General features: G+C 31.0%; 1 protein-coding gene across 2 annotated transcripts in view; it reads right to left on the reverse strand.

Annotated features, from left to right (window-relative positions):
• Nucleotides 1–25,760, reverse strand: part of LOC145323203 (tyrosine-protein kinase Src42A-like) — a 263,675-nt gene that overhangs the window by 12,732 nt on the left and 225,183 nt on the right. For both annotated transcript variants that reach the window (XM_080165652.1, XM_080165654.1), the window contains one exon: nucleotides 612–694. In XM_080165652.1, the coding sequence (XP_080021778.1) occupies nucleotides 612–694 (83 nt within the window). The remainder of the gene's footprint in view (nucleotides 1–611; nucleotides 695–25,760) is intronic.

A 25,760-nucleotide genomic window follows, 5' to 3' on the forward strand; every position in this document is an offset into this window, starting at 1 on the left:
TGCGAATATGAAACACTATGCAGAAATGATCGCAACAAACCATTCCTGCCCCATTATAAAATCAAGAGAAAAAATATTTTTGCAAGTTTTCCATATTATGAATTAACAAATTTCATCACTATTTTGCAAATTATAAAAGTATTCTATTCTTTTCAAGATTACATCCCCAAAAAGCATTTTATCAGAGTACCAAAGGGAAATAGATTATTGGGCGACTATTAAACTTTAAAAAAATCTTCCTTTAAATGTTTTGTCTCTATTTCAATTTGTTCAGACACCACTTCTTAGATGTAATTGCATTTTTTCCCAATAAATTTCAGTAAAAAATGTTTTCCTACTTTTATTAGGTGAAAAAATTACAATTTAAATCTTACTAGGGTAACCCTTCATTTTCAACCTTTTCCAAAAAATGTATCAACTTTCCCTGGACCTATAAGAAGCTTCATCAGGAAGGAGAACCAAATTGGTCCTGCCTTTAACTAAACATAGGCATAATGTTACTTCTATATAAGGACAGTTTTAGTTAACGTTCAGTGTAATGTAAATTAAGTAAGAGATTCCTATGGCCCATTTGATGCAAAATTGCTTTAAAAAGAGCAGAAAAAAATCACCTGTTAAATTTTAAGCTGTTTCTATCAATTTCCCACTGGTCTCTGGTTGTATGGCTCAAATCTGCCGTCAGCGGTTTGTCAATCTATACATATTTAAAATTAATTGGACACTTAACTGAAGCATATATACAAAGCAATTTCCATAAGGCTTAACTTTCTTTGCAGTGCAGGAAAAAGGTACAATCAACAAGCGAAATATATCTAAAATAAATATTTGGGGGAAAGATGTAAATGTCGCCAATTCTACTATGCGTTGACCCCCAACAACAGCTGAAATCGCATATATGTTTTGTGATAATTTTTTAAATTAATTTCGTTACTGATATTAGCAGTTTACAGTGTCTCTTTCTATATCTGTAAAATGACTTTTCTCGTATTCATTCGAATCCGGTGGATAGGAACCGGTTCTTATCCATACGAAAAAACTATGTCTAGCATCGTATTGTACCGAGCTTTCTACGAATATAAAAATGTACAATCAAAAGATTAAAACCAGTTTTTTTGGCCGGTGCCTTCGGCACCTCGGGGCTAAAAAACTAGTTTTAATCTTATAATTGTACATTCTATATCCGCGGAAAACCGTTTATAATACGATGCGAGAAATAACTATTATCTGCATGGTTTAAATAAAATAAAATACGTTTCCTAAAAAATGAGTAAAAAATCATTATATTTGAAATGCCTAATGTATAAAAGCTATTGATTCCTTAATATTTTTTTTTACAAAAGAAAAACATTTTTATTGTTGATTAATCCAAACACAATAAATAGCGAGGAACTTGAAAAGGCTATTGTTTTCTTGTGCGTGGTAAATCCACTATATATATAATTCTTTATCAATTTTGACTGTAAATTATTCTGATACCATACTAAGTTTTATGAAACGTTATCTCATTCGTTGGCTCAAAAACTTTTATTAAACCTTGATTGGTTGATAAAAACTAACATTGTCAGAGACATAACCACTAATAATTGAAATCTACAAAAGTAAAAAATATAATTCATTGTTGATTGTCTGTATACCTAATGATCTCTGATATTTAATTAAAGAATAATGATATGTCGATATTATATCAGTCATGGTCACTTTTATTAATGCCATATAGTCGACTTAAACCTTGATTTTCGTATATAGACAGAATCAGTGATCTAAAGAGGTAAAGTATTAAGCATATTGAGATTGATGTACATCCAAAATGTTGATACACAAAATCACCTCTTTTGTAGATTAAAATTAGAGGTTTAAATGTTTGAACACTCAACTTCATGAACCAGCTTATCAAAATTCAATAAAAGTCTCCAAAGTTGTTACGACAACAAATAAGATAACGTTACTATAAAACTTTGGGGACTAGTGTGAAACACTGCCCATTGTCCTCTCTCTGTGACAGAATGCTAACTTTTTTGAGTTGGTAGTACAAGTAAACAATAGTCCACGCAAATGCCGCCACTATAGACAGAGGGCTGGACCATAATTTAATTCCCAAAATACGGACAAATCATTTTCAACCTTCATTAGACTATCATAAACACAAAAGCTCTGCCCATTTAAATGTTCATTACGGACCAATCTTACCCAATAAATCTTAGGACTAACAAGGGTAAGATTTTCCATCGGTAACGTAATAATGTTAAAAACTCGAGTGCTAAAAATAGTAAACTAGTAAAAAAGAAAACTTTTTATTGAAGTCTATTAGTTCACTAAAATCTCTAAAACTTCTGGTACAACTAGATTTTGTTTTTGAGGGAAGCTTTTATTTGCTTGAAAAATTACTCAAAAACTTAGAAATTATATACTAGCGACTGCAAACATAGCATATAGGGATTATATTTTCTGAGGGGTAAGAAAGGCATAGAAAGTAGTCTGAAACCATTCTAACACTTTAATCTAAAATTAAAATAGAGTAAATCTATCCTGGAACCTGTGTGAAGATTCCCTGAAAATAATGGGTTCAGTAGTTATTGAAATCCTAAGCTAATAGAGGCTTTATTGATTGTAGGGAAGACGAAGAAAGTCCCTCAATGACGTCATAAAAATGAGGGTTGAGGAGAGAAGGAGTGGGAAAGAAACCTCCTAAAAAAGAGATGGTCAATCCGTCGTTTTTATGGTGTAACATGCTGATTTTTTTTAATACTTTCTTCGTCTTCATTGTAAGCGATTTTAAACCACTTTTTACAAATGCTTCCTAAAGTCGAAATTAAACATGATAATATTAAATTAAAGAAAGTAATAAAAGCAAATATTTCTTATCATATTGATTGTTAAAGAGTAGCTTCGTTAAAAATCCTAGGTATAATAACCCTAAATTACTGGATAACCTTGGCGATTCATTTAGAGGTTGGTATTCACTTTCGTACATGTATTACATTGTTAAATAATCAAAGCCGCACATTGTTATAACAGCTTTAACTGACCCTCACCTTTTCTTCACGCTTTTCATCATCCACCCCTTCTTAACTTATTGCTATTGTGTCTTTTTGCTATTATGAAACACAATCTATGTATGTGTCTTCATTTACGCACATGTAAAACCTTATCAAATAATCAAAGCTGCATATTATTTAAATAGTACCGGCTCCTTCCCATTTTTCTTTATTCTCATCACCCTCCCCGCCCCCCTTTTTATATATTTACCATTATGACTTTTGCAATTGTAAAGATGTGATATTAAACGAAAGTGATCGCACATCTTAGTTTACCAGCGGGTCAATCACTCAAAACATTTTACTAAATATTTTTGGACAATAAAAAAATCAAATAAGTTAATTATTCTGCAGTAAAATGGCATGATTTACAAGGATATTGTAATGTATGAATTTTTTCACTTTGTTTACTTTTTTTTATCAACAGTAAAAAATATTTTTCCTAAATTACAATATTATGTCATTTTTTGACAAAATATAATAAATATTTTTTTCTTCAAAAAATCAAAGGCCAAATCGAAAATTTTCAGCTTATTATATTCTGTCATTTTGACCAGCAGGTAAAATTATTAGCAAAATGGTCAAATGTTTTTTTTTTAAGAAAAAATATCTACACAAATGTAAAATAGCTTAATTATTCTTGGTGTATTTTTGTATTATTTGTATGTGTTCGTGTGAGTAAAATTAAAATAAAAATGCAAACAAATTCAGAGAGAAAGAGAGAGTTAAATTAATCTGCAATCCTTTCTTTTCCCCAATAATTAAAAGCAGTGGTGTATACAGGGTATTGTTTGAGTGGCTGACAAATTGGTGAAGGTAAGCCTTTCAAATTTTGATATTAAGGGGGTGTTAACACACCCCTACACATCCTTTCCACAAGGCTGTGATAAAAAGCTACCAAAGATAGAATTTATCGAAGTGCATATCATTAGAATAATATCACGTCCCCATGGTGATTCACTTTCGTAAAATGGTCCTATAATAGGGAAGGAGGCGGAGACATTGGACAGATTTTTTTTCGTTGGCGATGAAATCAATTAATCTATCATTGTCTTATCAAATAATTTCCCTGTGCAATAGTAAATAAATAAGAGAGACTGTTTAATGATAAAAGGAAGGTTTAAGCAAAGATGCTGTTGTAATAATTTACAGTTCTGGTGATTTGATACTTGTGCGGAAAGATTAGGGAAGAATAACTTATATCTCAATGACCTATCCCTGTATTCATGATTCATATAATAATGCATTTCTTTAGTATTGCTGAAAATAATAGGTTTTCATGGAGGGTAGGGATGTATGTAACTCATAAAATAATTTAATAAAATCAATCAATGGTTTATACAAGGCTTTTCTATAATTAGGGGCGGTTTATGCATCCGTAACAGATAGCTTTAATCGTTAATTAAGAGTTTAGACTTTTTTGGAATAATAATTTCTAGGGCAACAGTGTATAATGTTATAAAACGAAGTCTCTCTTTATCCTTCAGAATCGTGAAAAGTAAGAAAAATATCTTCCCTTAATGAAAGAATAGGTTATTTTTGCATTTTTCTTAAACAGAAAGATCTTAAAAAGAGATTGTATTGTTTTAAGGAAGGAAAAATATCCTTCATTTACTTCATTCAATATTTAAGAAGTTCTTTCGGACCAAAAGATTCATTTTTATGAAATATAGGTTTTCCTTCATATGAAGACTTAAAAACTAAATATATCGACTAGAATAGTTATTTCTCGTATCGTATTATAAACGGCTGTCCGCTGATATAAAATGTACAATTATAAGATTAAAAATAAGATTTTTAGCCCGTGCCTTTGGCAATTCGGGGCTAAAAATCTTATTTTTAATCTTATAATTGTACATTTTTTTTGAATCTTATGATTGTACATTTCTATATTCGTAGAAAGCTGGATATAATACGATGCTAGACATAGTTTTTTCGTATGGATGAGAACCGGTTCCTATCCACCGGATTCGAATGAATACGAGAAAATATATTACTGTTTTATCCATCAAAAATAATCAAAAATTAAAGGAGGAAAGCGATAAAGATAACCTAAAGATTACTAAGAAAAAAAAAATTTAAAGCTTTTATAAAATCCCCATTTCAACCTAAATTCGTACAAAGACATTGATTTGTGTACAGTCTCCAGGGATCTAAAGGGATAAGACAATCGCTTATTAATTGTTGTACATCCCCAAATGATGATACACAAATTACCCCATCTATAGATTATAATTAGTAGTTGAAACGTTTAAACAATCAATTTAATGAAACTACCAATCAAAATTAAATAAGTATTTGAGCCAACAAAAAAAGAAAACATTATTGTAGAACTTTGGGGACTAGTGTATTAAACAGCCCAATGTCCCCTCCCTTCCTGACAGTCTCGCAGTCTAGCACATTAATCTCATGGATATTAATAAATACCAAGGTGTGACATTTTAAATTTAATATCCAGAAAAAAAAGATCTTAATATACGATTAATGAAAATTTCTTATATTTTGCACCATTTTTTTGCAAGCTTAAATTTAAAAATGTCTCAATTTTCAGACTATTTGAGTCTAGATGTTCAATCAAATCTGTTGAAAAATACAATTAAGAAAACAACTTTATTGTCACAGCACAAGAAGTCATATGGGGGAGGGGGCTTGAAACTCCTTATATTATCCCCTCCAAAACATTTAACATTAAAGTTTAAATTAAACCAGACATATGTCTATTTGAAATCAATCCAATATATCTTTGACGATGGAAATTTGAAACTCACGGGTCAATATTTCTCAAATATTCCCCCTATTTTCGAACTGTCCAAAGTCGTTTATAATAATTAGGGAAAGGGTTGAATTTGGACATGAAACATAAATATTAAAATCTTTTCTAAATTTTTACGATCCTGAAAGTTAATATTTACTGATATTTTCCAATAAATTTTTTCGTTCCGTCAAAATTTGGAAAAATAGCCAATATGGCTGTCTAGAAAGAACACGAAACCTCTACACCTAATATTTTCTCAGTGTTTTTTTTTACTTTTTATACAATTTTTTTTTAAAAATTAAATATTGATGAGTTTTTTATTTTTATAGAATGAATTATAAAAAAAATAATATTGGTTGATTGGTTTTTGCGATATCAGAACCATATCAGTTGTACTTGTAAACAATTCAATAAATATGAAAACTTAGATATAAAATTGGTGACCCCTAAAATGGTGGGTCCACGTATTACGTGCATGACAAATATCTCGAGTTTTTTCCGTCTTAATTTCTTACGACTTTTATACAGTTTTGTATTGTGGGAGGCGTAGTTAGACAAATTAGTTGGGGGGAAAGTACAAAGTTTATACTGAGTTAACACTTTAAGGACAATAGGGATGAAAAGTAGAAAATGTTATTTATGAAATAAAAAAATTATATTTGAATGTTGTATATTAAATAATGTATATCATAAATTAATTTTGAAATGGTTTATAGAAAAGTAAAATCTTTAAAGGTTTAAATATAGATGTAACAAACAATATGATTCAAACGGCAGATTTAAAAAACTTTCAAAATTTCAACAATTGGACATGAGGGAAGTTAAAGACTTGAAATCTGATTTCTTTTAAAGCTGAGTAATAATTATTTAACGCATCGTATTATAGACAGCTTTCCTCGGATATTAAAAATGAAAAATTATCAGATTAAAGCCCTGGAGGCCCTCCACAGTGCAGTGGTGAGGTAAAGTTTAGTAGCCCCGCTGAGTTAGGGCCCCCTGCACGGGTAAGGTTAGGTTAAATAAGGTAAGGGCTCTCCTCCACAGGGATTAGTTTAGGTAAAATTAAGTAGCTCCACAGGGTTAGGGCCTCCTCCAGAGATTGAGTTACGTTTAGTTAGGTTAGTTTAGATGAAATTGAGTAGCCCCATAGGGTCAGGGCCTCCCACAGGGTTTAGATTAGGTTAAACAAGGTTAAATTAAATTAGGTTAGGTTATATTGAGTTGTCCCGCTGAAATAGGGCCCTCCACATGGGTTGGGTTAGGTTAGGTTAGGCTATGTTAAGTTAGTTTAGGTAATGTTAAGTACTCTTGAAGGGTTAGCACATCCATAGGGGTTAGGTTATGATAGATTAAGTCAGATTAGGTTAGGCTAAGCTAGGCTAGGTTATGTTAGGTAATATTGAGTAGACCCGTTATGTTAGGGGTTAGGATAGAGTTAGGTAGGGTAGGTTTAGTAAGATAATCTTGGGTAACCCTGCAGGGTTAGAGCTGCCTCCAGGAGTCAGGCTATTTTAGATTCAATTAGGTAAGGTTAGGCTAGTTTAATTAATATTGAGTATCCCAAAAGGGTTAGGGTCCCCTGCATTGGTTAGTTTAGGTTAAGTTAGGTTTATTTAGATAGGAATAGATAATATAGAGTAGCTTCGCAGGATTAGGGCTCCCTGCAGGGTTTAGGTAAGGTTAGGTAAGGTCAGATAATATTGAGTAGCCTAATGGGTTTGAAACCTCCGTAGGGGTTAGATTCACTTTGGCTCAGTAAAATTAGGTTAGGTTAGGTTTAGTTATGTTAGTTATAACAGAAACCCTCCAGGATTTACCCCCCTTCCCAGGGGTTAGGTTAGGTTAGATTGAGTTAGATTAGTTTAGGAAATATTAAATAATCCTGACAGGGTTAAGGCCCTCCAGAGAGGTTAGGAACGGTTAATATTATTGGATATAAATTTGTGCATATACAGTAAATTATAATAACATTATGATTTTATGAAAACATTCATAAACAACATCTATAAATGCAAAGATCTGAAGTGGTAGGTCAAACGCACATCAACATTTGTAGAGTGTAAAACTGCTTAAATATAGGATACTGTTTAAGGACATACTTACATTTTTAGGACTTAATTATAGAGAAGCTTCGGCTAAAACACTGTACAATGTTGTCTTAGGAATCATTATTTCAATTATCGCCAACTATCGCAAAAAAAAATTTTAAATCAACATGTTTGAAATGGACATACAGAAATTCTAGTAACATTTACTTAACAGATGCTATGCTTCCTAAATCGTATTTGACTTATATAGGAATCAACATACAAAATTATTTAATTGATAAGAAAAAATGTCTAAATTAACAAAAAGAGCTAACCGTCACGGCCGGACAGACAGACTGACCGATCGACCATAATTATAGAGAAGCTTCACTTTAAAAATTTCCGAATTCATTATTTTCAATTTATTTGTAATTTAGAGTGTTTGCGGTGTTCTTTGCTCAACTAGTCCCTTTGAGGAAACCATAATTTTTCCATAAAAATTTAGCCATCTTTATTATATAGCAGTTAAAATCTTTAGCTTTTTCAAATACCAATTCTTACAGACGAACACATTAAAATTTTGAGTTATAGAGTAGTTCTTCTACTAAAAAAATCATTTGGTACAACTAATTTGTCTTAACTAAAGCATTTGTTTAAAGTCAAAAATATATAACAACATTCATTTTGTATGTTTACTCACTGAGAACTATCGCCAAAATTTCAAAGAATTTAATTAAACGAAAAAATCTAAAAATTATTATTGATTAATATAATCTCGAACGGTTGTTATTAAATTATCTTTTAAAATTAAATTTCTTTTTTCTTTTAAAAAATCAATACAACAATGTACCTAATAACATTGTGTACTATTATCAATTTGAATGTAGAATAATAGAGGCGTTTCAAGGGGGGCGTACCAAAAAGTGGTTAATTCACCACCATTAATTAAACAGTTTTGAGAATAAAAATATAAAAAAATATTGATTTTTTATACATGTATCATATTTTATTTCTGATTATCTTTCATTTCAACAGTAACGGGTGACTTTAGCTTAGGCGTCAATTTATTCGCAGAATATAAAATGTGTTCACTTTAAAGTAAAACGAGGATGACAACATCCATAAAATCAAAGCTCTAAAATCAGAAGGAAGAACAGTCAAACAATAAATTACGAACATTAATTTCCAAGTCTAAACAAAATTGTACATACATTTTTTGTAAAATTGCATAAATATAGGAATCAGTAAAAGGACATACTTTCATATTTAGGATTTGATTATAGAGATGCCTTGCTTATAATACTTTAACTTATTTTCCTAGGAATCATTATTCCAAAAACCAGATAAAAAGGATAAACAGCATCTTTTAATGGAGTTACTGACTTTCTGATAGATAATATAGAGTTGCTATGCTTTCTTATTCGTACAAAACTGTTCTAAATTGTGCCTAACTGTCATAGGAATCATTATGAAAAATTCGAAATTGATATGACAATTCTAAAATGTCGATTTTAATTATTATTTTATACAAAAAATGTTGTCAAAAAAGTTACAAATCAGCATGTTTTAACCCTTAACAGTCGGGCCCCTTGCCGCACCTTATTATCTCAGTTCCTATTAGAGCTAGAGGGCTAATTTTTTTTGTGCAAGTCCCCTGTGTTATGATGAATTTCCGACCTTAAGTAAGTCAAAGTCAATTTTTGCTTCCTTCACCCTTTTATTTAACAACCTTTGTTTTTCGGTCCTTTTTTACTTAAAAATTTTAAACGGCTGTAATTTTTTTATTTTTGAAGCTAGAAGAAAATTTTTTTGCAGAAAATGTTTATTTTTATGTAAATTTTATATTTGAAATATCAAAACATAAATTTCAGCGGCAGCAGCTATATTTGGCAGCTGCCAGCCGCCGCAGTCGGCGGTCGGCGGGAAAACGGCGGCGGATCTTTATGAAATTTTAATACATTATGTAGACATGTAAGAAAAGCTTAAGTTTAAAGTTTAAAGTCTCTAAGTCAAAAATTGCGGCCACAGGAGCCTTTTAAAGATTTCTGGAGACCTGGAGGATCAGGACCTGCAGGATCATACCTGGAACCTGAAATTGACTTGAACACCTGTATTTAATATGAGGATGTACTACTAAAGGATATTTTAGTATTTTGGTAAGATAAAATGCTTTGTTTAATTAAAAAAATATTTTTGATCTTTACCTGGATGACTCTGCCAGGTTTGCTGGCATCCTGTGCCCGCCAGGATGGAGATATTCAAAAAATTCCAACTCTCAGTTATGTGTCATACCCACACTTAAAAAGTCAAGCAGTATGGGCTCTTTATCTTTCACACACAGAAAATGAGATAGAAAAAACTGGATGAAGGGGCGTTCAACGCCCCCCCCCCTCTCCGACCGTTAAGGGTTAAATGAACGTACAGACTTTCTTGGTAGAGTTGCTACACTTTCTAATTCGTATGGACGGACGTACGGGCGGGGGGACCGATCAAAATTATAGAAAGGCTTTTTTTAAAATGTTTGCAGGAACAAATTGAGCTGAAAAATGAATCTTTTATTTGTTTGCAATTTACTCTATAATTTAAAATGTCTTTTAGTCCGTCTAAAAGAGTGTTTGTTTTAAAAAGAATTTCTGTATTTCCTACCCTTTTACTTTAGTATCGAAGCTACTCTATAATTCAAAATGTCCGTATTTCGGTTGGAGACAAAGTGGGGGGAACGTGATTTTCTCGGCTCCTATGACAGATAGAAGGCTGAAACTTTTTGTCAACATTCCCAACACTAACGAGCATAATTAACTTTAACACATTCATAGCGGTCGGACTGCTTTTTAGCAGGTTTTAGGCTATATTTGTATTTTTCAAATTTTTCACCATAACTTTGGTGTTTATGGTCCGATTTTCAAATCTTTTTTAGTTATTGATATCTAAATTAAATCCAGCATATAATTTACTTTGGCCGTTGGTATGTCAATCATTATAGAAAATAAAATAAGGTTTTGTGTTTATTTTTTCCAGTGAATCTTTTCTTGATTTTAAAGATTACTCTTTCATTCTATTTGTATGTATTCCCATCCACGATTTTTGTGCCACGCTACTTATGGATGTTGTCATCCTTGTTAGGCCCTTTTTAAAGATTTTAAGCTGCTGTAGTTTTCTTTGTTTTTGAGGGTAGAAGAGCAATTTTCCAAAAAAAAAGTTTATTTTGTATTAGAATTCTCAAAATATAAACTTCAGTGGTGTACTTGGAAGCTGTCTGCCACTGCAGTTAGCGGTTGGTGGGAAAATAGCGGCAGATTTTTATGACATTTTAATATGTCATGTTAACATGTTAGTTTAAGCTTGGAGTTTAAAAATAAAATTATCTTAGTCTAAAAGTGCTTTCATAGGAGCCATTTAAAGTTTTATGCAGGTCATACCCAAAACCTGAAAATGACTTTAAACCCTATATTTTAAATTGATATGGACTACTATAGGATCTTTTAATATATTGGTAATGTAAAAAGCTTTGTTTAAGTAAAAAAAAAATATTTTTGTTCTTCACCTGCATGATCCTGCCTTGTTTGTTCGCATCCTGTAACCCCAAGGATGGAGATGTGGACTCTCACACATAAAATTAGATAGAAAACATCTGAGGAACTCTAGAACAATGGTTTCCTAATAGTTTATTTGTTTGTTTTATCAAGGTAACGACTTACGGTCGGAAATTTTTTAACAACCAGGGAATATGCACACAACCTTCTTGCTGTAATAGAGGATGATATAAAAGGTTAAAGGAAGCGTTCAATGCCCGTCCCCCTCCTCCCCACTCAAAAACGGAAGGGGTAAAGCTACCTACAACTGCCATTGTTTTCAAAAATGATTATATGAATGGTGTCAAGAAGTTTCAGGTGTCTATCTTGAATAGTAGCTGAGAAAATCACCTTTCCCCTACTCCATTTATGACAAAGTTAAGTATAGATGGACATTTTGGAAATAGAGTAGCTTCGCTACTAAAAAAGAGTGTCATGACATCCTAGAAGTAACTCGAATTTTTACATTAGTTTCATACGAAGTTGTCTGCGATGTCATCGCTAATTTTTAAAATCAACTGATATTTTTGTTATACAAAATTAAATTTCTTGATAATTTTAATTGCTTTTTAATACAGAATGTATATATTCTAAATATAAATTAATTTTGTTTCTACTAAGGCGTTGCAAAATTTTAAGTTCGCCAAAATTGAGATATGCCAGAGAGCCGGACCCACCATTTTAGGATTCACCATAAAATTTGTATAATAGATAAGATTTTTAAATAATTTATTCTCCCCTTTCTTTATTCCAAAAATCTCGATTTTTCTTTCATTGTCATATCCTAGTATTTATTATGTGTATTTGTATTGTGTGAGTATGTGTGGGGGAGGGGGTTGTAAACAACTTAGGAGATAAGACAATGGATGATAATCTTGTTATCCTTGTTTTATTTAGATTACATTTAATAGATGCCTATTGAGTATAGGACATGTCAAAACATAAATACAAGGATATTTTAATTGGTTGGTTAAAACTAGCAGTGTCTTCACTTTTTAACCAAGTGAAAATTTTAAATATTACCATTGGGTATATCTAACATTGGCTCAAATAAAAGTAAAATTTAATTTTTGTTTCTATAAATGCTCATATTTAAACTTCCTATTGCAAAGGATTATGGGGGTGGGGTGTTCACAGAGATTTTACCCCCCCCCCCCCATATTCAATTGAATATGATTTACTTTACTACCATTCTCCGACAAAATAAAAATAGAAGGTGAAACAAGGACTATAAAATCTAAAATAATACATTTAGATAGTTCTTAGAAGCGAAGCTCCTCTATATAAGACAATGAGCAAAAAATTTATTTACATCCCCAAAGATAATAAACTAAATCACCCCTTCTGCAGATTAAATTTTGAAGTCAAGTCAAGATTTAATAAAAGTCCCCAAAGTTTTTGAACCCCCCCCCCCCTACGGGGAAATGCTAATAATTAGGACAATTCTAACATGCCTAAGGGGGACTGCCATTTACACATCCAGCAAATTTACAGTGGATGTGTTTTCGCCAGTGCAATGGATGTATTTATGACAAACTGAATTTTTACTGTATAAATAACAGTAAAATCATGTCTCATGTCATAAATACATCCAATACTGGCAAAAACACATCCAATATTTTTATACATATGTCAAAAATACATCTGACACTGGCATTTACACATCCATACGTTTTCAATTATATGTCATAAATACATCCAACACTGGCATTTATACATCCATAGAAATTTAATTTAAAATAATAAGAAAACAACTTTTCTCGTATTCATTTGAATCCGGTGGATAGGAACCGGTTCTCATGAATACGAAAAAACTATGTCTAGCATCGTATTATATCCAGTTTTCTACGAATATAGAAATGTACAATCATAAGATTAAAACTAGTTTTTTTAGCCGGTGCCTTCGGCACCACGGGGCTAAAAAACTAGTTTTAATCTTATAATTGTACATTCTATATCCGCGGAAAGCCGTTTATAATACGATACAAGAAATAACTATTCTCGTATTCATTCGAATCCGGTGGATAGGAACCGGTTCTCATCCATAGGAAAAAACTATGTCTAGCATCGTATTATATCCAGTTTTCTACGAATATAGAAATGTACAATCATGGCACCACGGGGCTAAAAAAACTAGTTTTAATCTTATAATTGTACATTCTATATCCGCAGAAAGCCGTTTATAATACGATACGAGAAATAACTATTATATTATTTGAGTTATAATATTGTCAGGTTAAAATAAAAGGCATTATAAAGATTTAAATTATAATAAATATGTCAGGATGTCTTTTTTTTATAAGGACATGTTCTTAATGATATCTTTTTTAGTAATTAGGGAATGGATGTATTAAGGCTCATTTAAAAAGCACATCATTTTGAATCTAATCAAAATAAGCAGGAATATAGGATAAACTCAATTTAAGCAACAGCTATATAGGTCTGATTATTTAAAAGCATAATGTACATTCAATGAATATTAATCCTTGTGTTTAAAATACACTGCAGAGTTATATTTTATATATTCTTCTAAACATAATAAAAATTCTATGTTTTATCCCTTTCTTAAACCTTACCCTACCTAAATCTCACATTAACCCTATTTTAGAATTTTTCTAGAAAATTTACAAGGCTTAGTCATATCTACAACATTTTAATTAAGATTTATTTTATCAAATGTTTGTATTTTATTTATTGAAACAATGAAATCTGTTATTTTATCTTTAGTTATTTAACTGAATTGTAATTTAATGAAACTAAGAACTTATAATGTAGTAAAGCATAACTTGATATATTTAAATCTTAAAATGCTTTAAGCTAGACCTAATAAAGAACAATACTTCAATATAGCTCGAAGTTGTTCATCTTGTTGTTATAAATGTATTGATGTTTTGTAGGGAGCATCTTAAGAAAAAGGGAAGTATGTAAATAGGGGGAAAGTATCAAAAATAGGGCAAAAATTTAAAACCTATACATACTGTACAAAATCTAATTAATTGTATATAAATGAATATTCTTATAAATTAATCTAGATGTATATTTGCCAGTGTTGGATGTACTTATGACATATAATTGAAAACGTATGGATGTGTAAATGCCAGTGTCAGATGTATTTTTGACATATGAATTAAAATATTAGATGTATTTTTGCCTGTGTTGGATGTATTTATGGCATGAGAAAAAAGGAAGAAAACATTTTGCCAAAAATACATCAACTGTAAATTTGCTGGATGTGTAAGTGCTATAGCCCCATGCCTAAATTAATGAAAAAAGCTATCCATCTCATTCGTACGGAAAAACCTAGCTTTTAAAAAGGGAAAATGAAGGAAACCTCCAAATAACACCTTTATACAATTACTATATTATTACGGGATAAGACAATGGACGATAAATTGATTTAATATTTTATTTTTAATTGTAGAATTTCTTTGCTGTTTACAATGAGCAAAAATTTAAATTAGATAAAAGAATAGTTATTTCTCGCATCGTATTATAAACGCCTTGCCGCGGATATCTTATGATTGTATATTTTTATATTCGTAGAAAGCTGGATATAATACGATGATAGACATAGTTTTTTCGTATTGATGAGAACCGGTGCCTAACCACTGCACCGGATTTAAATGAATACGAGAAATAATTTTAAAATACTTAAATAAATTATTAAATAGAAGTATATATATTGGCGTTTTCACTCGAAGTACCCAATTGTGCAGATAAACTCCCCTTCTCCCATAAAATTGAAAACAAGGGGTAGCGAAGCTTTTCTGTAATTAGGGTCGGTCCGTCCATACGTCCGTCCGTCCGTAACGGATAGCTTTTTTCCGTTAATTTATGCATGTTAGAATTGATTTTTGGTTTTCTGATTCATGGGACAACAAAGTACAATATTATAAGCGAAGCAACTCTATAATCAAGTCCTAAAAATATAAGTATGTACATAAATATTATCCTGTATCAAGCAGTTTTTCAACAAATTTACTTACAATTTTGCTTTGACTCTTATACATTTACACTCTGATTATTCAGTTCTGACATTATACAAGTGTTAATGTCCGTTTGTTCTACCGTTTCAGAGCTTCGCTTTTATGGATGTTGTCATCCTTGTTTTACTATAAATATATTTTTTATGGAATAGGAATCAGTATTTTAAGAATAAGATAAAGAGGATTATTATATCTATTAAAAAATTTATGTTATAAAGGGTAAAAGGCAAAGCTTTGATACTAATATTATGCATGGTTAAAAAGTTAGATATTTTAATAGCTTTATTCAGTGGTCTGTTTATTTATATGTCCATGAAATTTTGTCTTGTAAAAAATCTGGATCAGTTTAAAATCCAATGGCCGGCTCTTATGGTTTAAAATAAAAATACTCTAATTTTGATTTAGCAACAAAGCTTCGTTAGTACTTGACGTCATCGTTCTTGTCTATATAACAAGAATGGTTATATTTTGACTAGCAGCTAAATTTGTTTAATAAAATTTAAAGCTGTAATTAACGCTGTTTGATACTACCATTTAAGCTATAAAACAGGGATGACATAAACTCCCTAAACTCGAAGGTCTGGGACGGTAGGATAAACGAATATTAACACTTGTAGAGTGTCAGAACTGAATAATCAAAATTTAAATGTATAAAAGTAGAGACAAAATTGTTAGTAAATTTGTTGAAATACAGGATAATGTTGAAGTACATACTTACATTTTTAGGAATCAATTTTAGAGATGCTTTGCTTATGACATTGTACTTTGTTGATATGATAATAATTAGGGGAGGGGGAAGAGTTGTGAAATATTAACTTTATGAAAACAGAAATATATTTTAAATTAAAATTTTCCATGACTCTATGAGTCTATACATGTTTGGCGTGGGGGGGGGGGGGGGGTAATATTATAAGAGATTAAGGAAAAGCTTTTAGTTATCTATCCAATAGGGGTAGGTAGAGGGGGGAAGGGTCATATCATACATGTAAGATGATATGGGAAGGGGTGTTAATTATATCTACTGCTGTTAAAAACAAAGCTTTTCTATAATTGGGGTTGGTTTCACGTCCGTCCGTCTGTACATCTAGAACAGATAGATTAAGAAAGTGGAACAACTTTATAATATTAACTTATAATTCTGTTTATACTTATACATTTATATTCTGATTATTCAGTTCTGACAATCTACAAGTGTTACTGTTTGTTTGTACTACTGATTCACTTTTATGGATGTTGTCATCCTTGTTGATAAACCCTCCGATTTCCTTTATTTGGCTAAAGTTAAACAGAGTTGCCCCCCCCCCATATTCAATTGAATATGATTTACTACTATTTTCTGCCAAAATAAAGGTAAAAGGTAAAACATGGACAATAATAGTTATTTCTTTCATTGTGTTATAAACGGCTTTCCGCGGATATAGAATGTACAATTATAAGATTAAAAGAAACTAATTTTATCTCTGATTTTCTTGAGTTTTTAATAACACAGTGATTCCTGTTTTTCTGATTAATTTCTAGCTACTAAGCTATGTTGATGTAAATAAAAGTCTCGTACTATAATATGTAATTCTGTATGTATATGTCTTTTCTTTATGAAATACATATCTTTAAAACAAAACAAACTTTCATGTGAGACAATGTTAGATATACCTTTGTAAGAATGTGTTTCTAAGGACCAATTTTTAAAAGCGAAGCTTTTCTATAATCAAGGCCGCTCCGTCCTTTACTGATATCTCTTATCATAATTTTCTTTTCTATAATTGGGGTTGGTTGCACGTCCGTCCGTCTGTACATCTGGAACAGATAGATTTTTTAGAATTTTTAGAATTTAGGCTTGTTAGTATTGTTCTATTGTACAATTTAGAAAACATAGCAACTCTATAATATTCACTTATAATTTTGTTTTTACTTAAACATTTATATTCTGATTATTCAGTTATAACAACAGACAAAATACAAGTGTTAATGTTTGTTTGTACTACCATTTTGCTTTTAAGGAAGTTGTCATCCTTGTTTTTTTATCTCTCATTTTATTCTTAATCCTCTCCCTCCCCCAAAGAAAATATATGTTGTTGACCCGTTTAAGATGACCCCTTCTTAAGTTACAAACCCCTTCCCCCCTATAATCCTATTATAGTCAATTTCATCATCGATTCGTGGGATAACTGTTAAAGAGGGGGGGGGGGGGGTGAAGTATTATCATGAGAACTTCATAAAAAGGAGGGAAATTTAAACAGTATAATGTAATAATGGAGCATGTATGAGATCTAAAGGGATATGACAATGGCAGATATATTGATGTACAACCCCAAAGATGATACACAAAATTACCCCTTCTGTAGATTACAATTGGTGGTTGAAACGTTAAGACACTTATTGAACTAACCAACCATTATTCTTCAAAAGTCCCCAAAGTTGTTCGACAAAAAAACTTTGTGGACAAGTGTAATAAACAGCCCAATGTCGTCTCCCTCCCTGGTATAATATAATAAGGGAAGATGTATGTAGCCTTGATGTGCATAGGTCTTACAAGTTTTCACCAAAAATTTTAGCTTTCCATTTTAAATAGTAGTCAGGAAATTTATGTTTCCCCTTAGCCATACAGATGGACAGACGCACCAAGTTATTTCTAGAGTAGCTTTGCTAAAAAAAATATAACATTAAATGATATTTAAAGATTTTTTCATAACAAATTGTTATAATTTAACGAGGGCTCTAAAGGGATAAGATAATGGCAGATATATTGATGTACAACCCCAAAGATGATACACAAAATTACCCCTTCTATAGATTACAATTAGTAGTTGAAACGTTAGGACACTTATTGAACTAACCAATCATTATTCTTTGAAAGTCCCCAAAGTTGTTAGACAAAAAAACTTTGTGGACAAGTGTAATAAACAGCCCAATGTCGTCTCCCTCCCTGGTATAATATAATAAGGAAAGACAAATGTAGCCTTGATGTGCATAGGTCTTACAAGTTTTCACCAAAAATTTTAGCTTTCTACATTAAATAGTAGTCAAGAAATTCATGTTTCCCCTTAGCCATACAGATGGACAGACGCACCAAGTTATCTCTAGAGTAGTTTTGCTGCTATAAATATAACATAAGATGCTATTTAAAGGTTTTTGTATAACAAATTGTTATAATATAACGAGGGATCTAAAGAGATGAGACAATGGCCGATAAATTGATGAATATCCCAATTTATGATACAAAATGTAGATAACAAATAGTGGTTGAAACAGATGGACACTCAATTTAATCACCCAACCAATCACCCAATTCATTAAAAGTCCCCAAAGTTGCTAAGCTAACGAAAAGAAAATGTTATTATAAACTTTAGAGACTTTGGTTTACCTCGTAATTACCTCGTACGGGCGGAATTACAGTCAAGGACCTTATCAACTTGATGTACTGTCCAGGTCCTGGTCCAGCAATCCAGGAGAACTAAGGATGACTTTAACGCACCCTTCTCTGTCCAAACAATATTAGGTTAAGTAACATCCATCAGACAACCAACTCTCTGTGGTGCATGACCTTTTTGTGAGAAGTCCCAACTGTGCATGGTAACAAGTTGCGCCTGTTTTATATAAAAAATAAAAAACCTTCATTTTATCATAAAACGAGCAAAAATCGAGCTATCTGGCTAATTTTTTAATATGTTAGAGATTTTTCCATGCTTAACAACTTTGCTTTTATATTTTGTTTTGAAAAAATCATTTTAAAACCGGTTTATTTGGGCTTGAAAATTGATGTACCTAAAATCGCATATTTTTTTGTCCAAAAATTTAAATCTAGCCTAAAACCTGCCCAAATTGATTTCCTCTGATGGTATATGATAACCAAACATAAAAATATAGTTTTTAAAAAAATCGAAGGCTATGAAAATTTTAAGAAGAAAAAAAGCACAGTACCATACCTTAACATTTAAAAAAATCAATTTTTGACCAACTTACGTAAGAGATAAAACAATAACCAATGATCCTAGAAGGCTAATTTTTTTATATGTTGTACTCAAAGCAATTCCTAACAACTTTGCTTTTCTATAAAAGTTGAAAAAAATCACGCTAAATATCATTTTTTTCCTTCGTAAGTTCGTATGGTTTATAAATTTCTTTAAAATGCAAAAATCTAATATTTTTTTATTTAGCGCCTATATGAATGCTCATCTGTCATTGGTTAATTTGTTTACCGCTGAAATTTTCTAAATGTTAGCGCCTCTTCTTATTGTAGAAACTAGAAATCTTTCTCATTTGTATTTTGAAGCTAGGGAAATCAGAAAATTGCTTCAAAACATCCCAAGACCTAAACAATAAATTGAATTTTGATTGGTTGATTCATTATAGTGTTGTTTCTCTTATAATATTGTACTTTGTTGTTCCAGGAATCATTATACCAAAAATCAGATCAATCGTATAATTAAATCACATTTGTTGTTAAAAAGTAGAAGAATTAACATGTTTGAAATGGACGTACTTACATTCTGGTAATGATTATAGAGTTTCTCAATCTTAACTAACTACTACAGAAATCACCATGCAAGAAATATATAGGACAATTCTAACATGCCTAAATTAACGGAAAAAGCTATCTGTCTCGGACAAATGGACCGATTCTAATTATAGAAAAGCTTCGCTTTTAAAAATCAACTGATGTTTAACATTATATTAAATTATATGAATTTATGAAAATAATTTTGTCTTTAAAGAAAATGAACAATAATAGTTATTTCTCGTATCGTATTATAAACGGCTTTCCGCGGTTATAGAATGTACAATTATAAGATTAAAACTCGGGGCTAGTTTTAATCTTATGATTGTACATTTCTATATTCGTAGAAAACTCGATATAATACGATGCTAGACATAGTTTTTTCGTATGGATGAGAACCGGTTCCTATCCACCGGATTCGAATGAATCCAAGAAATTATATTAAACTAACTAAGAAGCATGGAAAAATAATCATGGTAATAACTTTAGTAGTTAGGTACGATTTAGAAAGTGTAGCAACTCTATAATCATTACCAAAATGTCCGTACGTCCATTTTAACCATGTTGATTTTTTTACTTTTTTAACAACAAATTTTTATGTGATCTAATCATCTGATTGATCTGATTTTTGGTATTTTGATTTCTGATTTTGATTAATGAAAAAAGCTATCCATCTCAGACGTACGGACGGACGGACGTACGGTCCAACCCTAATTATAGAAAAGCTTCGCTTTTAAAAATTTAAACTTATAAAATCATTAGATTAATTTAATATCCCTCCCATATTTCTTTACTAATACAACAACAGGAAGTTGAGGTTTTGATATGAGCAAGGGGTCCAACCTTACTTTTTATAAAGCAGGGCTTTTCTATACTTAGGGTCGGTAGGTCTGTCCTTTTAACATTATTCTGTATTTAACAGTTTTACAAAAAAATAACGTATAATTTTGTCAAAAATAATCCAAAAATATTATGCTTAATTTGTTCTGACACTCTACAAAAGTTAATATCAGTCATTCCATTTTAGAGCTTCGCTTTTATGGATGTTGTTATCCTTGTAATTTTCTCAAAGTAGATAGTGTAAAAAGTAATGATAAATAATTGGAGGGGGGGAGCAGTATTTTTAATTATCCTATTATATAAAGTAGTAAGCGTTTTTGTCTGTCCCGAAGGATCTCGCTAACCGCTGAACCGGTATTGTTCTCTTTTACAGTAAAGCTTCTTACAGGTCCTGGGAAGGTTTTAAACTTCCCCCCCCAAAATATTATTTTTTTACTCTTTCAAAACTTAATATTAAAATGGGATGAGGTCGACTTTTTCCCCTCCTACCTTAAGTACCCCTAGAGGCTTCTAGGGGCGTAACCGCTAGTATATGTATATTGTAAAACTACAAAAACATGTGTTAGGTGTGATTGGGAGAAGGTTGGAAGTTGGAACAGACATCATTCTACTTTGTATTGTAGATTGTGGGGGAGGAAAACTTTTACTTTTATTTATTATCCCTTCATTCTTCTGGGTTAGACTTAGGAGTTGACTTTCCAAACTTTCGAAGCTACTCTATATTTTGAAATGTCCTTCTGTCTTTCTATTTTTGGTGTTTATGGTCGGAATATCAAAATAAGCATAATTTAAATGTACAAGTGTACATCTAAATCACATTAAATGACCCGTGTATACATGTCATTCCCCCCCCCCCCCCAAATAGACGTCATATTGTAATTTGATAATTATAACATGACCTCCCCTCCCCTCCCCCATCCTTTCATGCAATAATAGAACAAGGTTGACTAGATCCAAAATCATTGATAGAAATACATACAACAAGATTATTTGTGTATTGTAGTTTAAGTTATTTAATCTAGAGAGTGACATATTCATAGAAGGTAATTTTGTGTATCATTGTTGAGGATGTACATCAATTTATTGGCCATTGTCTTATCTCTTAAGAACCCTGATTTTTCTTAATATTGATTGCAAGATATTTTGACTTTTAGACTGACCTAACCTAGTTATAGAGCAGCTGTGCCACTAAAAAAGGGGAAAACAATTAGTGAGCAAAACTTAAAAGGATTTTGTTTCTTGTAACTAAAATTTGTTAGGGGAAGGAGGGGAAACTTACTAACTTACTAGTAGCTTCGTCCCATGTTCCTAGGGATATCTTATATTTTATAGAGAAACTAGCTTAAAACCTGACCATTGATATTATTTATCTTCTCAATATTTCAACTACATACTACTTAACTTTTTAATAGCAAAGCTATTCTACAATTCTATAATGTATAACTCCTAACATTCGTCTATATTGGGATATATTTGGGATTATGGAGGTTTGTAATAGTATTTTTTATAAATAACCCCTTTTTTTTTGGGGGGGGGGGGCATTAACCCATTATCATCAAAGGGAATAAAAGGGCACAGAAAATAGCTTAAATCTGTATATATATATATATATTGATCCATTTACAAATAGAACACTATGTCTATAGATTTATCTATCCATTTATCTCTTTATTTGTTTAAAGTGTTAATTATCCACCAATTTTATTCATTTTTTAACTTTCAATGTCTAAACAGTCATAAAAAAAAGATTGTAACAAGGATGACATCATCCATAAAAGCAAAGCTCTACAATGGTAGGAAAAACGGACATTAACACAATATAAATTAATTAATATAAAAGTTGAAGATTATAAGTAAATTTGTTGAAAAACTGCTTAGATACAGGACAATACAGAATATTGTTTAAGGACATGCTTTTATTTTTAAGACTTGATTAAATAGATGCTTCGCTTATAATATTGTATTTTGTTGTTATAGGAATCAGTATTCCAAAAATCAAAACAAAATTAGTTGTAAAAAAGCTAAAAATCAACATGTTATAAATTGAATTTGAACAGATTTATTTGTCTTTTATAGTAAAAAGCTGAGTAGATACATAAATTGATAGATAGGTAGATAACTAATTTAGATATATAGATAGATATATAGGTTGATAGATAGATAGAAATTTGTAGGATCTTAAATAACATACACTAATACTTTCATACGCCTGAACTAGATATATAGATAGATTGGTAGATAGATAGATAGATGGATAGATAGATAAAAAGGCTCCAACATTACAAACCTACATACACACACACTCATATGAATATACAGTAGAGAGAAATATAATGTGTTAATATACAGGAAGGTTAACTTAGTTTTTAATTTGGAATGACCCTGTTTCGGGGAAGGTGACATTATTAAGCCAAAATGGAATATAGTCCAGGCTCATAAAATTATCTATACACACAAAGACACACACACACATACCTACACGCTCAAACACATACATACATACATACATTGTTATTAAACTAAGCTTATCTAGCTTAATCAGTACTCTCCCCTTTCCTCCTCATCCCCCTTCATCTTATATTGTTAGTGAAAGTTTACAGAGTAAGGAATGCCTCCGAGAGTTGGTGGGTTACTTCCCGTTCATTGAAACCTTATCGTCGCACTTCTTACCCTCCCCATTTCTTACTTATGGGGCTCACAAAACAAAACAAATTTTATCTATCTATCTATCCATGATTTATTTTCACTTTGGAAAGAAAAATGTAAAAATGTTTAAAATAAGTCCGTTAAAAAATTAAATACCCCATACCCTAACTGAAGGTTAAATATTGTTTTTTAACAATGACAAACATCATCACAGCATGATTTATATTCTATTATATAATGTGGTAAGCTTGTTTTGCCTGTTCATCTCATATGCTTTTACTTTACAGTGAAGCTTCTTATAGTTCCAGATAATTAATTTCATTAATTTCATAGAAAGAACCTAAAAGTCGAATATATTTAGTAAATTTTATTTAGGAATTGTTTAACGAACATACTTCATTTAAGATTGCGTGATTTATTTCGAAATAGAAATATAAAACGTAAAAATTTATTATTTTTCAAAATCTTCTATTTATTTACGAAGTACTTCGTAAATAAATATTAAGAAATTTGAATATTTAGAAAAATAGAAATAGGGAGGTATTTTTGAACGAACGGAGAGGGGAATAAATATCCTATTTTTGAAATAGAATTCTTGCACACGTTAATTAATATTCCCCAATTTCAATATTTTCATATCTCTAAATTCCCTTCTAAATTTTCTCGAAATACGATACGTTTAGGGTTTGGAATACTTAATATTTTAAATATCTAGTAGACACATCATTGCATTAAACAATATATTAGTTTATTCATACTAAAACCTTTAATAGTTATTTCTCGCATTGTATTATAAACAGCTTTCCGCGGATATACAATGTACAATTATAAGATTAAAACCAGTTTTTTTAGCCCCGAGTTGCCGAAGACTTTTTTATATTCGTAGAATGCTGGATATAATACGATGCTAGACATATTTTTTTCGTATGGATAAGAACCGGTTCCTGTTCACCGGATTCGAATGAATACGAGAAAACCCCTTATCTTTCCCCTTCCAAAGAAGCTTGAACGTCCTTGGTCAAAGGATATAAGAACCAAAAAATGTGGTTTTAGCTAAACAAAGCAAAAAAATCCGAAAAATGGAATTCCATATAATGTTAATAGTCAACATGGCTTGATAAAACGCACGAAAAAGTTTTTCTTGTGTATTTATTATTACTATTGAACGTCCTTTTTCAATTTACCTTCCCATTGGACGGACACCTCTTTTTAAATATCTTTTAGACAAGTTAAAATCTTATTGTCGCAGGGATCTTAAGGGATAAGACAATGAACGATAAATTGATTGACATGAAAAAGAAATTTACTCCTTTTGAAGGTTAAAATTTGTATTTGGAGGAACAATCAAAATTCAATAAAAGTATTCAAAGTTTTTAAGTCAACTCAAGATAGAACGTGGTTATACAACTTTGGGTACCAGCATTATTTTCTGCCCAATATCCCCTTCCTCCCTGTATTGTTGTCTAGAACGAATTGAAATGAAATTTTGAGTTTGGATGATTTGCATTCTGAAATATTGGATATTTCTCTGAACAGTGCACGTGGAGACTTTGAAAATACTACTAACTGCTTGTGCGACCAATATTGGATTATTCTCTGCAGTGTACAGTACGGTTGTTGAATGGACTTCTAACTGTCTGTGCAACCAATATTGGATTATTATCTGTAGTGAACAGTGGGGACTTTGAAAAGAATTTTGTTATCTTATGCGACCAATGATTTAACAGATTCTATTCTTGTCATAAAACAACATAAATCTAAAGGGATATGGCAATAATGTAAAACAAAATTATTCCTTTTGAAGATTAAAATTATATTTAAAAGTTTGAACTCTAGTACCCAATTAAGATTTAATAAAATCTCCAAAGTTTTAGATAACAATTGAGTTATTCTTTAGAGACCAGTAAAACCTACAAAGCAATGTTCCCCTTCCTTCCTTGGAAGACAAATTTAATAGTAGATTAAAAACCTAGTAAATATAAATCCACTCATTATCCCCACTGTCAAAACTTTTTCATTTAAAATAATTTAATTTAAGCATTAGATTAAATTCTATTAATGGAGTACAAATAAAGTAGATACGTACTTTGCAAAGCAACTCTATAATTGCAAATGTTCGTCTGGCTGTCCGAAAGTCTAAAAATATTTATAAAACGCTGGATTTTCTCAACTGCTCTTTGAAGTAGACAACTGAAATTTTTGTAAAGGAATTTGTTGACAAATTCTTTAAATTTATAAGCCGTCTGTTCGTCTTTTTTTTATATGTGGCTTTGATACTGTAGGATTGTTATACTTGTTCGAAATTGAATTTGTTGACAGCCAATAGAAAAAAGAGCAAGTTGTAAAAAAAGTGACTATTATATAAAGAGAATTGTTAAAATCAGAAAATAATCTTTTATGGTTT

This window comes from Acartia tonsa, chromosome 6, assembly GCF_053477335.1.
Source record: "Acartia tonsa isolate MP-2025a chromosome 6, ASM5347733v1, whole genome shotgun sequence".
NCBI classification, from domain to species: domain Eukaryota; kingdom Metazoa; phylum Arthropoda; class Copepoda; order Calanoida; family Acartiidae; genus Acartia; species Acartia tonsa.